The 14,539-nt window shown below is 40.1% G+C and overlaps 1 protein-coding gene across 2 annotated transcripts in view; it reads left to right on the top strand.

Moving 5' to 3' along the window:
- The window catches only part of PHLDB2 (pleckstrin homology like domain family B member 2), an 83,421-nt gene that overhangs the window by 9,376 nt on the left and 59,506 nt on the right, over positions 1-14,539 (top strand). For both annotated transcript variants that reach the window (XM_036243437.1, XM_036243438.1), the window contains exon 2: positions 11,539-11,922. In XM_036243437.1, the coding sequence (XP_036099330.1) occupies positions 11,539-11,922 (384 nt within the window). The remainder of the gene's footprint in view (positions 1-11,538; positions 11,923-14,539) is intronic.

The raw sequence follows: 14,539 nt of genomic DNA, 5'->3' as shown, positions 1-14,539 counted from the left end.
GACAGTTGCTATTAAAAGCAGGTTCTTCTACACTTGAAAGCAAACCCTTGGTTCTTCTTACAGTAGCAGTGCAAGCTGTTGCCTCTTGATGGTGCCACACATTTAAAAATCCCTGCTCAGGACCCAGGGACCTGTACTGTGAATCGTACTCAGCATAGTTTAGCATTCTCTGGGTAAATGCTGAAATATCAAAGGTAATTTAGACTAAAAGGGGACCCTGTATGCCACCATGTTGGTGATGGAAAAGTTTCATTCTTTTTTTAAAATGATAAGTTAATATACATGAAGTCTCGTTATTAAATAAGAATAGAGATGAAAGTCATAGAAAACGTACAAACAAGATGAAAATTCAAAATATATAATGGGGTAATGAAGGAGAACTCTTAATACTTTATAGGAACAGCGAGCCCATATTTGTTGTTAAATTACTTAGTATCCCTAAATTAAAAGCCGTTTATGAGCTACCTTTTAAACTTTTTCTCATCAAATAATAAGTTTTTGCCTGTGCTGGCTGATTCTTACAATGAGAAGTTTTCTTCCCCAATTCTAGAAAAGTTTATGGGAATATTTGCTATGAAGGATCTTTTTAAATTTTGAACTTTTTATTTAAGTCCAAAACAAGTATTATAATACAAATCCTTTTTCAGCAGAAGGATTTTGATTCAACTATCTCAAAGTGCAGGTTAAGACCTACTAGAAGGCACTTTTTAAAAAGTTAAACTTATTTTGAGGAAATTGTAGATTCACATGCAATTATAAGAAATAATTTGGAGATCCTGTGTATCGTGAACCCAGTTTCCTCCAGTGATAACATATTGCAAACTATAGTACAATATCACAGCCAGGATATTGAACTTGATACTGTCCAGCTACAGAGCAGTTCTATCTAATACCACAGGGCTTTCTCCTGTTGCCCTTTTATAGCCACTCCCACTTTCCTCCTACCCTGGTCTCCTCCGTAACCCCTGGCAACTGCTCATCTGTTCTTCATTTCAAGAACTGTACATAAATATAAGCTTATGCTATGTAATATTTTGAGTTCGGCTTTTTTTCACTCTGCATAATTCTCTGCGTTATTGAGCCGTGGTGTCACACGCTGCTGCCCCTCTTCAGCTCCAGGTCTGGGATGTATGCGGCAAAGGAAATCCATGGGAACTCATTTCTTTGTTTTTTCTTGGGTCCTGGTTCCTATCTGATCTGCTGCCTTTTGTCCATGTTTCAGAGTCTTCTTATGTTTGTCTTGTATACTATAAAATGTCCAGGCTTCTTAGTTGTACTTGGTGCTTCTTCCCAGAAGCAGAAGTCAGTGAAATTAATGTTTCAGAGTTCAGAACATCCAAGAATTTTGCTATGGTGAAGTCTAAGTGACCACAAGGGGCAAACCTTTCTGTCAGAGCATGTTCTGTTGGAGAATTTTGGTTTGGAAAAATGAACATTTCTTACTCAAAACTGCTAAAACCATATTCTAGCTCTGAGATTGTAATTTAGATTTCGAGAAAAGACAGTTTTGAAAAAAATGCTAAGTTGAATTAAAAGGAACAAGATTCTCACACATTTATTATTTTTCATTTTGATTATAGAGTAACAGAGCTGGCAATTTGAAAGTCTTGTCTTTTCCATCACATCACAAAGTTGTCCTGGGAGAAGGAAAATGTCGTTACTTCCCTAACATCCCAAATATAGAAAGAAGACATGTTATTGCTTATTCTGAGTTTCTATGCATAAAACTCTGCAGTATGCTTTTTAAATGTTAACACATATTACCCATGTGATAATCTCTCCTAAATAGTTGCATTGCAATACTTTCATTAGACATGTGAGAAGTCTGCATTCCTTGTTTTTACATATAGACTTTCCTACTTGTTTATTTTACTAACTTCTTTATGTATAAAAAGGAGTTCCTGATATATTTTTAGGATACATTTTTCAATGTTGAAGATTTAGCTAAAGATCTTGGTACCTCTCATGCATTGGTTTTTAGTGAACAAAATAAAATATTTCATAAAATTATAAAAGTATTTAAATGGGTTGTGTTTTAAAGACTGTGGTCTTTCAGGGAAAACAAACAGAAAGAACTTAAGTAAGCCAAGGTGAAAATGTAAACAAATGACAGTACTATTGGACATTCGTGTTTCTTTTTTATCCTCACCTGAGGATATGCTTTTATTGATTTGAGAGGGTGAGGGAGAGAGAGAGAAAGAGAGAGAGAGAGATAGAGGGAGAGAGAGAGAGAGAGATTAATTGGTTGTCTCCCATAGATACCTTGACCAGGAATCAAACCTGCACCTTTTTGGTACTTGGGACAATGTTCCAACCAACTGAGCCAACTGGCCAGGGCCGTCTCATTTCTTTAATTGTGGGGAACATCACATCATCTCTTTACTAGAAGGGGCTAAGGGACCTTGTAGATTTTTTTTCTCAAACATTGTCCATTTAAGAGGAAAAATTACTGGAGTATTTCCTTAGACACTGTGTAGAAATTAAGACTGTAGTGATCACATGAATTTCCTTTCTTTTTAGTCTATAGGGAGAAGTGCATTATTTACCCCCTTAAATATCTGAGTTGAGGCAATAATGTTATGAAGTCATTTTCTTTCAAATGATATATTTTAATATATTTTTTAAATTTGTATTTATTGATTTGAGAGAGAGAGAGGGAAAAAAATTGATTTGTTGTTCCACTTATATATGCATTCATTGGTGGATTCTTATATGTGCCCTGAGCAGGGATTGAACCCACAACTTTGGTGTATCAAGATGATGCTCTTACCAACTGAACAGCCTGGTCAGGGCCATATCTTTTAATATTTAAAAATAGTTAACCTAAACCATGATGCTCTTACCAACTGAACAGCCTGGTCAGGGCCATATCTTTTAATATTTTTTAAATAGTTAACCTAAACCCAAATATTTTATAACAGTAAAACTTTTCATTAACCTCAAGTCTACCAGTTGATTTTAAATAATTCTTATTTTTCAATTACAGTTGATATATAATATTATATTAATTTCAGGTGTACAACCCAGTGATTAGATATTTGTATAACTTATGGAATGATCACCCTAATAAATCTAGTGCCCATCTGAGACCAGACATAATACAATATTATTGACTATGTTCCCTGTGCTGTACTTTGCATCCCCGGGACTGTTCGGTAACTACCATGCCCGTTGATTTTAAATGGCAAAATGAGGTGAACAGGCATCAGGAAAAGGAATACAGAAATACAGAAGATCCTAGTTAAATGGTCATTGTGTTACAGATTAACTTGTCTGCCTAACAAATTCAAATAATAAGAAAAAGCAAGTTGAGAAAACATTCTTGAGTTAAAAGCTAACAGGATTAATTAAATCAGATGACAGTATTTTAAGACATGTTTATTGGAAATTAAAAGTAAACATTACCTCAGCATATATGTGTATTATATATAACCCATACAACTATATATTATAGAATATTACATATTGTTAAAGTAGTCTATCTATAATGAAATGTATTTAGTAAATGTGTTAATAATTAAATATATACTTATTTTATATTCGTATATGTTTTAGAGTGCAGGGTCTTTCTAAAACAGAGACACAGCTAGAAATAGTAGGAGGTAAGAGGGCTTAAAGAAGATGTTGACTCACCGATGAGTAATAATAATTTTTTTAATGATCAGAAGTGTGAGGAATTGATTTATGAAGTGAGATGGAAAGAACTGAATATCTTTGTCTCAGTATGAGCAAAGACAGGATATGATAAGGTTCGCAGGTATTTGAGTGATACACCCATCGGTCAGGAACACTGATGATCTCTAGTGTTTAAGGTGGAGCCGGGGACCGTGTGAACTAGAAGCCTAGGCTTTATGTCAGGGCTGAAGTGTGTGCACTGGGTAGGAGAATGGATTTTTTGGAGGGTAGTTATTTCTAGAAGCTACTCTGCTTGACTTAATGTGCTATAAGGAATGTACAAGGTGGGGCAAAAGTAGGTTTACAGTCATGAGTATGGAAACAGTTTATTGTTGTATTATGTTCCATAGGAACAGCTGTAAACCTACTTTTGCCCCACCCTTGGCTCTGTATTGGTGGGTACAGAGGGACCGACTGCAGTGAGACACGGGAAGATTCCTCCCTCTGCAGGCTGCTGGGTAATGGCAGGGCTCTCCTGCCAGGCGCTCAGGCACCCGATCACCAGGAGAAGGAATTTGGGGCAGGGAAGGAGTTTTCTCTCTTTTCCGAATGGCAGAGAAACCCCATAGATTTGTGAATTTTTTTCAGGGAAACGTTTTGCTGTATAACACTTTTTTCTGCCTGAAAACAGCTGGCTTTGGTTTTTAGGTTTGCTTGTGAAAATCAATATTAGAAATGGTTCCCAGGACCCACAAGGCAATGATCTATTTCACTTCAAATTTTTGGTAGAAACTATTTCTAGTTTGTGGTTAACAAACACTGAGACCCAGCTATGTGACAGGCACCAATTTTAGACTTTTTAGTGTAAAGTCTATACAACATTCTCGTACACATTCCCTTATTGAATTCTCCCAAGAACCCAGGGTAGGCGCTGATCTTGTCTCTGTTTACAGACCAGGTGATAGAAAGGTAGGACTTGTTCAGAACTTCTGTGCTACGAGTCTGATAAGTGCCAGAACCGCAAATCCAAATCCATGTTCTTTCCATGTAGTTAAAAGACATTTAGAGATTCTGCCCTGAATGCCCAGTGGTTCTGTGGGGGAGAAAGGTCACTTTTTGCCACAGTCATTAAGATAAGATAACAGAGAGGGGCACTGAGCTCCCTTCACAAAGAGTCCTAATGTCTGTATTTCAAAGCCCTGCTCCTATTTCTGGTCACTTTACTCCTAATCTTCCTGGAGAAGTGGGAGGTGCCTCTTCTCTTACAGGGTCCCGGTCTGCACACAGGCAGGACACACTTCCATACAGCAAAGCCTGGAAACGATGGGAGAGAGGTTTGAGCTCTGGCAACTTCTTTGTGATTGGGAGTGTGGAGGTGTGGCGTGGGAAGGAAAGTGGGGAAGTGGACGAGTAGATGTACTGAGTGATCTGATAAGATAACTTATTCTTACTGTTAGGGGGATTGAACACATGTTCAGACAGAGAAGAGGCAGTCAGCAAAGCAGGAATAAGAGTGTAGGAGAAGGGATAATTGGGGTACCCCACATGGATAGTGAAGGGCATATGGGTGCGGCGGTGCAGGCAAAGGACTTAAATTGAGGGACTCTCCTTAGATAACACATAGTGTTTACTTGGTCGCAGACAGCATTCTGAGTGCCAGCCATATATCATATTATACATTTAATCCTTTCAACCACCCTGCGAAGTAGATACCCCAGTAATCCCCTGTTGTTTACATGAGGAACTAAGACTCAGAGAAGCTGAATGACTTGCCCAGGGCCACACAAGTAGCAACAGAACCAGGATCCAAACCCAAGCAGTCTGTCTCCAGAGTTCTTAGCCACTATGGTACAATGAAGAAAGGGGGACCAGATAGATAAAGACAGATAGAGGAGGGAACGTCAGGAGGTTCAAGCGGGATGGCCTGACCTCCTTAGACAGTGTGTTTGTGTATTTGCATGCACTGAACATATTTTAGAAGCAAGTACTGAGTGGTTAATGTGCTCGTTCCTTGCATATGTCTTACTCTTCCTCAGGACACCATCATCCATTCCCAGGGACGGAGAACAGGTGTATGTGCTGCAATGTCCTGGTTGTGATATGCACATAACAAATGTGCATCAATCAGTTAGTCACTGTCACATTATTAGTAATTCTCCAAACCACTTGCAGCGGCCTCCAGAACATTTGCAGCACACAAAGCCATGCCCCTCTCATTGCTCAGTCAGACCTCTTTCCAGCTCAGCCCTTCCGATGAGGCTACGTGCTCATCTCTTTAAATTAAGGGCGCAGAGTAAAGCATGTCCTGACCACAAGCCTGAATGTGGACTTCCCAGACAGACTATACAATAAAATGCTCTTAGCTAGATATTAGACTGACTTTCATGAAGATAAGTCATAAAACCAAACAATAAAAATTCCTTAGTTATATATACAATTTCTTAATCAGGTCATTTGTTCTAAACTGGTAAAAAACAACAACAACAACAACGAAAACAGTACTAAGGCAATGTTTGGGTAACTGTGGAGGCCAGTTAAAGGGCACTGTCCCACACATGACCACCTTCATTGGACACCAATTGCAAGTTCTAGGAGTTCCTGAAAACCTCCTTCAGGTTTAATGATGTGCTGGAAAGAATTACAGAACCCACTGAAAGCCGTTATAGTCACAATTATCATTTATTTCAGGGAAAGGCTGCAGATAAAGATAAGCCAAAGGGAAAAATGTGGAAGGCAGCGTCAGGAGGTTCCAGATGGGAAGCTTCCCTGTGGATCACGTAGGCATGATTCATCGCTTGTCCACAGGATTAGTGTCTGTCTCCAGGTTGGCTGAGACCACGTGATCCAAAGCCTCCACACTAAATCTCACGGTTGGTCTTTCTGGAGTGGCCAGCCTCCACCCTGAGGTTATCTGGTGCAGCCAACTTTGCTCGGAATAAAAGCCCTCCTATTGGGTATGACATAGATTACCTTCCAGTAGCCAACATCAAAGACCAGACCTCTCTTTGAACAAAGCCAGATACCTTATTACATAGTATTCAACTGAGCTTCCTTGAAGGAGAATCCCAAGTCCCTCATCTCTGTTTTTGGGCCAGTTGCCTGCCTGAAATTAAGCAAGGCTTATCAGGATAATGGACTCCTGTAGAAGGTGGGGGGAGGGGAGAGTTTATCTCAGGGGCTTAAAACAACAGAGGCTATTTCTCCTTCCCACCCCGTGACCAGCATGGGTTGCCTGAAGCCTCTGCTCCACAGTTCCACACTCAGGGTCCAGGCTGATGGAGCCAGCACCCTTTGTCACTCCGCCACGGCAAGCAAAGCATGTCATAAATCATGCACCGGCTCTTCAGGCAGAAGTAACACATTGCTGCTCACATTTCATTGGCCCATGCGTGTTTGACAGTCATGTCTAATTTAGGGGTAGGGAAGAGAAGAACCGTTTTACTGTGTCCAGAAAAGGAACTGATCTTAGGAGCCCCAGTTACTATCCCAGGAGATTTATCTCTAAAAACAAGTAGACTCACATAAAAGACATATAGCCATCGCTACTGTTTTCCCTCCTGATTGTCCCACCTAATAAAGGCACGAGCATGTGTTCATGGAATCCTGGAAATAATGCTGTCAGCCCGGCTATTCTTCTGGCCTCCACTTTCAGACTAAAGTTTCTAACTCTGGCTGGTGTACCCTATGCCTTTATTCCAAAAGTTTGTTCAGGGCTATTGGGATCTCTTAGGTCCTGATACAAAGTGGAAGAAAGTTGACCCATTTTTCTCTGTACCTGTTTTGTCCCTCCTTCTATGAAGAGTCCCGTTTCTCTAGCCACATAGTAGTCACTGAATCGCTGAGCATATGGTGATGTTTTATGACTCTATGCCTTTAATGATATGGTTCCTTTCCAGAGATGCCTGCCCACCCTACTGAGCAACAGGCCACACACTCATTCATTCTTTAGAACTCAACTCAGATTTGTTTTTCGGTAGTTTTTGTGTATTTCCTCCCCCCATGTGAATCCATACATTTTCTGGAAACCTCTGTTATCACTGTTTTCTTTAATTGATTACCCATTTGTACCTTCTGTTAAAGTTTGAGAGCAGAAATGCTGTCTTTTTCTTCTTTGTATCATCAGCATATTACTAGGCATCAAGTAACTTTAAATATCGTTGGATTGAAGATTAGGAAGATATGAATCTCCCTAATCTGACAGAGAAAAGTAAAGTCATACTTATCAGTTACAACAGGTCCTCTTAAATAAAAAGCAATCTCCTTTCAATTAAATTACATCTAACCATTAAAGACGGACCGTCTGTTTTATGTCATCAATGCTCAACATATTTCATTATAACAGAGAGTTTTTTTTAAAAAAGATATCACCTGTGCTTAAGTATCGACAGTTGGTTTTCTACATAATTTATCTCTGCATTATAATTACAGTCCCAGGGCCTAGATTGGCTGTGGTTGATTACAAGAAAGCTGGATGTTTTCAGGAGATGGATTCACAGCTGAGAGCTGAGGGCTGGGCCCTGCAGGGGGACGGAGCGTACTCTCAGCCCACAACTGTTGTTTGTTTTTTTTAACCTGAGGGAAAGAATTACGCACCCTTTTCTTCAGGTATATTTCTTAAGATCTTGTGTCCCCTTCAAAGCTTTCCGTGATATGCATGGTGCACAGAGATGGAGGAAAGGGGAAATGGAGAGGGAGACAAACATAAAACTGTATTTGGAATAATTTGATTCTAAGCGACTTACTCTAAAGCCCAGCAGCCGTGTTTTGGCCCATGTGGATGCTGAGGCTCTGTGCTGGTGGCTTTTCGGGAGAATGCGCAGCGGAGTGCTGGTTGGGAAGTGTGGCGGCAATTACAGGTGTCAAAGAGGTGGCCTCCCGACTCAGCAGGCTGCCAGGTGAAGCCCGGAGCAAAGCGAGTTGCAGGTAGTTGGCCCATCCCAGTGTGCGCTGGGTGTGCAGCACAATTATTAATAGTGGCCTATTTGATTCTCAGCGTGTCCTGGTCTGAAGTGGTCGCCCTGGTTTGGGGTCATGCAGAACGGAGATTAGTGTGGTGAATGGGAGGGAACGAAACTCCAGAGTGAAGAGGGCTCCAGGGAGAATTATTGTCTGAGGGTAAATTCTGTTCAGGGTTTTCCTTAAAAGGCTTTTTGTAGTGCTTTCCAAAATGCTTTGCAGACTTCCTTCTGACACACTTTTCATCATCGGTTTATTTTTCTTCGGTGCCACTTAGGTGGGACCCGTATGTCTCAGCACGGCCTGGGTTTCTCACAGACCCGTGACCGTAGTGGTGCGTGTGTGCATTTGTGTGTTTGTGTGTGGAGATTCGAGCCTGGACAGATTGGCTTGTGAATGGGGTGATAAGAATAGAGAGAAGCACATACCAGCAGACCAGACTTCCTGTGCACAAGCCTCTGAATGCTGCGCTCACTCTCTGAAATAGCATTCATCTCGAGGCTGCTGTCATCTATTCCCTCTGGAATTAAGCAATAGCACTGGCAGCAAAATAAACTATTTTGGGAAGGAGATGTGGGAGGAATTTTGCTATGTATCCTAGGCTAGGCAGAAGTATCTTTCATGCTTTCGAAGACCACACTTCCTTAGAGCCCTGGTAAATGGAATATGACAACTTTTAGAAAATCCCAAATGTAAAAAATATCCAGGCTAATGTATGCACAGCGTGATCTAGAACGATTAGTAAAGACTGTGTTTAGATACTTCACCTTAATTTACCTAAAGGGTAGAAAGTACTCCTTCCTTCCTTCCTTCCTTCCTCCCTCCCTCCCTCCCTCCCTCCCTCCCTCCCTCCCTCCCTCCCTCCCTCCCTCTCTTTCTTTCTTTCTTTCTTTCTTTCTTTCTTTCTTTCTTTCTTTCTTTCTTTTATTAATCCTCACCCAAAGATATTTTTCCATTGAGTTTTAGATAGAGTGGAAGGGAGGGAAGGGGATAAAGAGAGAGAAACATTTATGTGAGAGAGACACATTGACTGTTGCCTTCTGCATACCCCTGACGGGCTAGAGATAGAACCTGTAACCCAGGTATGTGCCCTTGACCAGGAATTGAACCCACAACCCTTCAGTCCATGGGAAGACACTCCAACTGCTGAGCCAAACAGGCCAGGGTAGAAAGAACATGGTTCTTTGGAGATTAGCCTCTAATGCAGATGCTGTTGAGAAGGGGTAAAATACGACACCTTGTTCTTGTCCCCTTCCTCACACATGCCCTTGCAGGTGGGTTTTGTATATTCCCATGTAGACTTTTCTGGACTGTTGGAGAAGTTTAAAATAAGGCGATGACTGCTGAGTCCACTCCCCCACTCCTACCTCTCCCCATAAAGTTGAGGTGGGTAGGGCTTGGCAGCTGGTGGCCGCTGTGGAGATAAATAAGCCCCAGGGCTCCTGGGTGACAGGGTGCAGAAGCGTCTGGGGAGGCTGTGTGCCTCTCCTGCCTGCCGTGGGAAGAGGCCATGAGGACGGAGCTGCAGCTGGAGGCCAGAAGTTCAGTCCGTGAGAGGGAGGTGGGGGCTTATAGCAACCAGTCTCACAGTCCTTTTGATCAAGCTATTGCCTTTGGGGAGGTTGGGGATTGTTTAGAGGACAGATAAAAGTCAGATACAGCTTAAATGAATTCGGTCTCATCATTTAATGAATGTAGTCAATGGAAACCAGGGAATTATGTTGGTCTGCACCTATTTGACTTTCCTATGTGATACTCCCTTGACTAATAAAAACCAAACTGCCCTCAGAGTTTTGTCTTTATAGATTTGCTGCAATTAGAAATTGAAAACAGCAGCCCAGTGCTGTTCAAAAGTTTTCTATTTTGTGACTGACAACCAGTTTGGAAAATGCTTCTCTGGGTTTTTGAATTCTCTGTTCAGTGTGGTAGATGTAATCACAACAGATGTTTTTTGTTATTTTATTTATTTTCTTTCCACTTAGGCATTAGAATTAAGGTGAAAATGTTGAGTTTCCCCAACCAAACAGTGCTGTCTAGGCTTATGATAAGCATTTTGTAAATTATATTATGTTGTTCACAAATATATAGTAAGTTTAATTAAAGTCAAGAATCATAGTTATATACCTGTTTTGCAGGGGAATGTGAGGCGTGGGTGGTACCATTATAGACATCAATGACCTATATATTGATTTTTTTAAAAAAATAAATGAAGTATCATCTTATTTTCTAGATAAATTAATCAACGATTTAACAATCTCAGAATTTGAAATACATTGATGTCTTTCTAACTGGACATGACTTAAAATGGTCTTCATTTTCATGAACAGTCTCACCTTTTTATCTTTTCAATTACTCATATGAGAAATTGGTGGAAAATACGTCTACATGGTGAAGAAATGTTAAAAAGAGTTTTGAAAATATTGAAGCATTTCAAGAAAAAAAAAAATGAAGACCTAGTTATGCCTGTTAAATTAAAAAATGTTTCTTTTTGTGAGTCTAACAGTAGAGTAATATGTTATAAGAAGTTAGAGAATCGATTTTAAGGACACATTGAATCTAGTAATGAAAGAGCTAAATATTGTTGAAGGTAGATAGGTACAGGGAGGGAAAAGGGTGAAGATTTTTTAAAACTGGAGACTTTTTTAAAAAACCTTTCAAGTGTTTGGAGAATCGATAAATCAAGGAAAGGCTTACTGAGTGCTGCTACAATCTAGGACCAGCACCAGAATAAACAGGTAAAGGGGACGGCTCAGAACATTTTGGGAGGACAATCAGACGTTGTTAATCCAGTATCATCTGGATCTTTAAGTGCATCCATCAGAGATGATGGAAAATCATCACCAGCCAAGTATCTGTGGTTTATGTGTGGGATGAAACCACCGGTGGTCCTAGACTCTTCAGCCTTTCTATTTGGAGTTGTGTCCATCCTCATAGACTCACTGACCTTCCCCTCCCCTTGTGTTTTAGGAGAGACAGCGTCTGGAGACGATCCTCAGCCTTTGTGCCGAGTACACAAAGCCCGACAGTCGATTGTCCCCTGGCACCACCGTGGCAGATGTGCAGAAAATCAATAAGGAGCTGGAGAAGCTGCAGCTCTCTGATGAGGAGTCTGTGTTTGAAGAAGCCCTGGTGAGCCCCGAGATCCGATACAGGTGCCACCAGAAAGGCTCTGGCCACGATGCGGACTTGGCAGTCTTCGGGAGCCTCAGTCAGAGCAGTGCCAGCTTCCTGTCCCCCAGGAGTGCCATGAATGAGGAACTGCTCAGGGACCTCACCAGGACTCCCCCACCACCCCCCTCTGCCTTTTTGAAAGCTTCCAACGAGTCTGCTTACCTAAGTATCCTGCCAAAGGTAAAGGAAGCAGAGCACAGACACTGGGCCCAAGGGCCTAAGACTGTGCACCTGCACTGGCCTAGAGACTAGAGGCTTTATCATGCTTGTTTACTAAATGTTTTCAGTGAAGCTTCAATTTAAGAGGTCATTAGCAAGGAGTAGCAAGTTAATGTTTGTTATAAAGCAGCAAATTGCACTGTAAAAAATAATAGCGGTTCAAAAGAGTAGAAAGAAAGCTTTCTCTTCATTCTGTCCCTTCTGAGTTATGCACCTGAGAGATAAACACAGTATTTTACATGCATTCCTAATATTTCTGTGCATACATGGCCAGGTAGTGTAGGCATAGACACACACCTAGTGTTCTGTATTTTCCCCCTTCCAAATGTCTTGAGCATCTTTGCATATTAGTATATACAGCTTTACCTCATTCATTTCAATGGCTGACTAGTGTTCTGTGTTTGGAAATACTATTTATGTTTTTTTTTCAGTTTTTGGCTAATAAAATCTGTACGCAACAAATATTCTAGGATATATGGATATATATATATATATATATACATATATATATATATATATATATTTGCATAGTTGTGCAGATGTTATCTGTAAGATCATTTACTAAAAGTGGAATTGCTAGATCAATGAGCTTGTATGTTATTCATTTTAATCAGTATTTCCAAAGTATACTCTCAAAAGAGTTATGCATGAAAGTGGGCATCTTTTAATATATTTAGTTGTTAATTTGAATTTTGAACTACTTATTTATGTTCCTCACCCCTTTTTTGAAAATGTCTTATTTTTACTGAGCAATAATTATTTGCGATAATGAAATTAGTATTTTATCATGAGTGGTAACTTTGACTTTTGACTTTCTTTGTGACATTTTTTTGGACATATAAAAGTTTAAGATTTCTATAGCATCATAATTATTACTTAGTCTTCTGGTTGTTTGCTGATTTAAAAATGTCTTCCAAACTTGAGGATTTTTAAAATGGAGTTCAAGGAAAATTATTTGGTGTTTTTTCCAGAGGGTATTTTTTCTATAAAATTTTTAAAAATACTCCTTCCTGTTTTCCAGAAAGGATTTAAGAGAACTTACAATAAAATATATTAAATGATAAATATTTTATTGCAATAAATTAAAATACCAAGATAGTAAAAACAGGGAAAAGCAGATACTGGAAAAGCAAGTGCCGTAATCATAAGAATTTATTAATTTACGAATAAATAGGACTGATTAATTAATCTATTTAAGTAACTCTGATTATGAAGTTCAAGTCTGAGATTCTTGGCAATCCTGGCCAAAGAATCAAAAATAAAAAGATAATATTTGTTGTATTTTTCTTATAAGAGAAGGACACATACTGATTCTTTAAGAGAAAAACATTATCATGGTACTAAATTCTGGGAGTAATCTATCACATGGAGTACTATTCAGGGGAGTTTGTGTGTTTGTTTGTTTGTTTGTTTTTGTTTGTTTGTTTGGCTGCAACAAGATTTTCTTGTTAAAAAAGTTGAATGTTCCTGGCCAGAAGTCCTTACCTCCTTTGAGTTCTCCCATTGTAAACACCAAGGCCATCAAGAGTCTAGACTATTCAATCCCCTCTTTCTTCTACTGACCACAGTCACCTTTCTAATCCTCCATGGGGAGGAACTCTGAATAGGACATCTGTCTCGATTGCCAGAAAGATGCAACTTGTTAGAAGCTAGAATCTGGGACGAAAATCAGGAGCTGTTGGTGTGCAGGCAAAGTCAGTGATCCATCATTTGATCATTTGACCTGTTGTCACCAGAAGTTGTGTTTTTTTAGACATCCTTTGCTACCTTTTCATCTTAAATTCTTTCACATTTCTTCCTTCATGGAGATCTGCTAGATTTTGTGTTGATGGTGAGCAGTGAGCTCTCTCTAAGGACTACCTTTCTGGAGACAGGTTTCCTCCTAAAGAGGGCTGTGACAAGAAAGCTGTGAGTATGTGAGTGAGCAGAACAGGTCAGATGTTTTCCATTGCTCAAATGTGCTTCTGTGGACTGGGAGGCCTCTGGAGCTTGGAGCAGCGTCCCTGCGCAGGAGGAGGAAGACCGTGCCTCCTGGAGAGGCAGGAGACATCAGGGCCCCTCTGGCTTCCCCACAGCAGCTTAGACAGTGCAAGCAAGAGGCCGGTGGGTTCCAGGGAATGCGTTTTCCATTCACTACTTTTTGAAGACAGACATGTGTCACCTCAAGAGAGGAGATAGGAGAATCTTTTTAAAAAGTCCTGGCCATTTGTTTTGGGTGTGTTTTCTCTTTGAGGAATCTGCTCCCTGAATTATTGACTAACTATAGTGTTTGTTATTAATCAATCTGAGGATCAGTAAAGAGAGGAATGTGAAAAACATTCTAAGCTAGTTTAATAAAACAAAGATTTTAATGATGTTTAGGAAATTGAAGATTTGCCGCACTCAAACTTACTTTACCGGACAGTTAAAGATACAGATGACTTTGAAAATATGCTAATTTTAGTTTGATTTTATCAACCTGCCTGCCACCACCTGAGGTGTAAGTTGAGAGTAGCTCACCCTTCTCCATTTTTCCTTGCCATTTCATTGAGATATAATCGACATACCACACCATTAAGGAGTACAGTGTAATGACGTG

This window comes from Molossus molossus, unplaced genomic scaffold (genome assembly GCF_014108415.1).
Source record: "Molossus molossus isolate mMolMol1 unplaced genomic scaffold, mMolMol1.p scaffold_m16_p_5, whole genome shotgun sequence".
Taxonomy (NCBI): domain Eukaryota; kingdom Metazoa; phylum Chordata; class Mammalia; order Chiroptera; family Molossidae; genus Molossus; species Molossus molossus.
The sequence above is the reverse complement of the archived record's forward strand: the minus strand, read 5'-3'. Positions and strand labels throughout refer to the sequence as shown.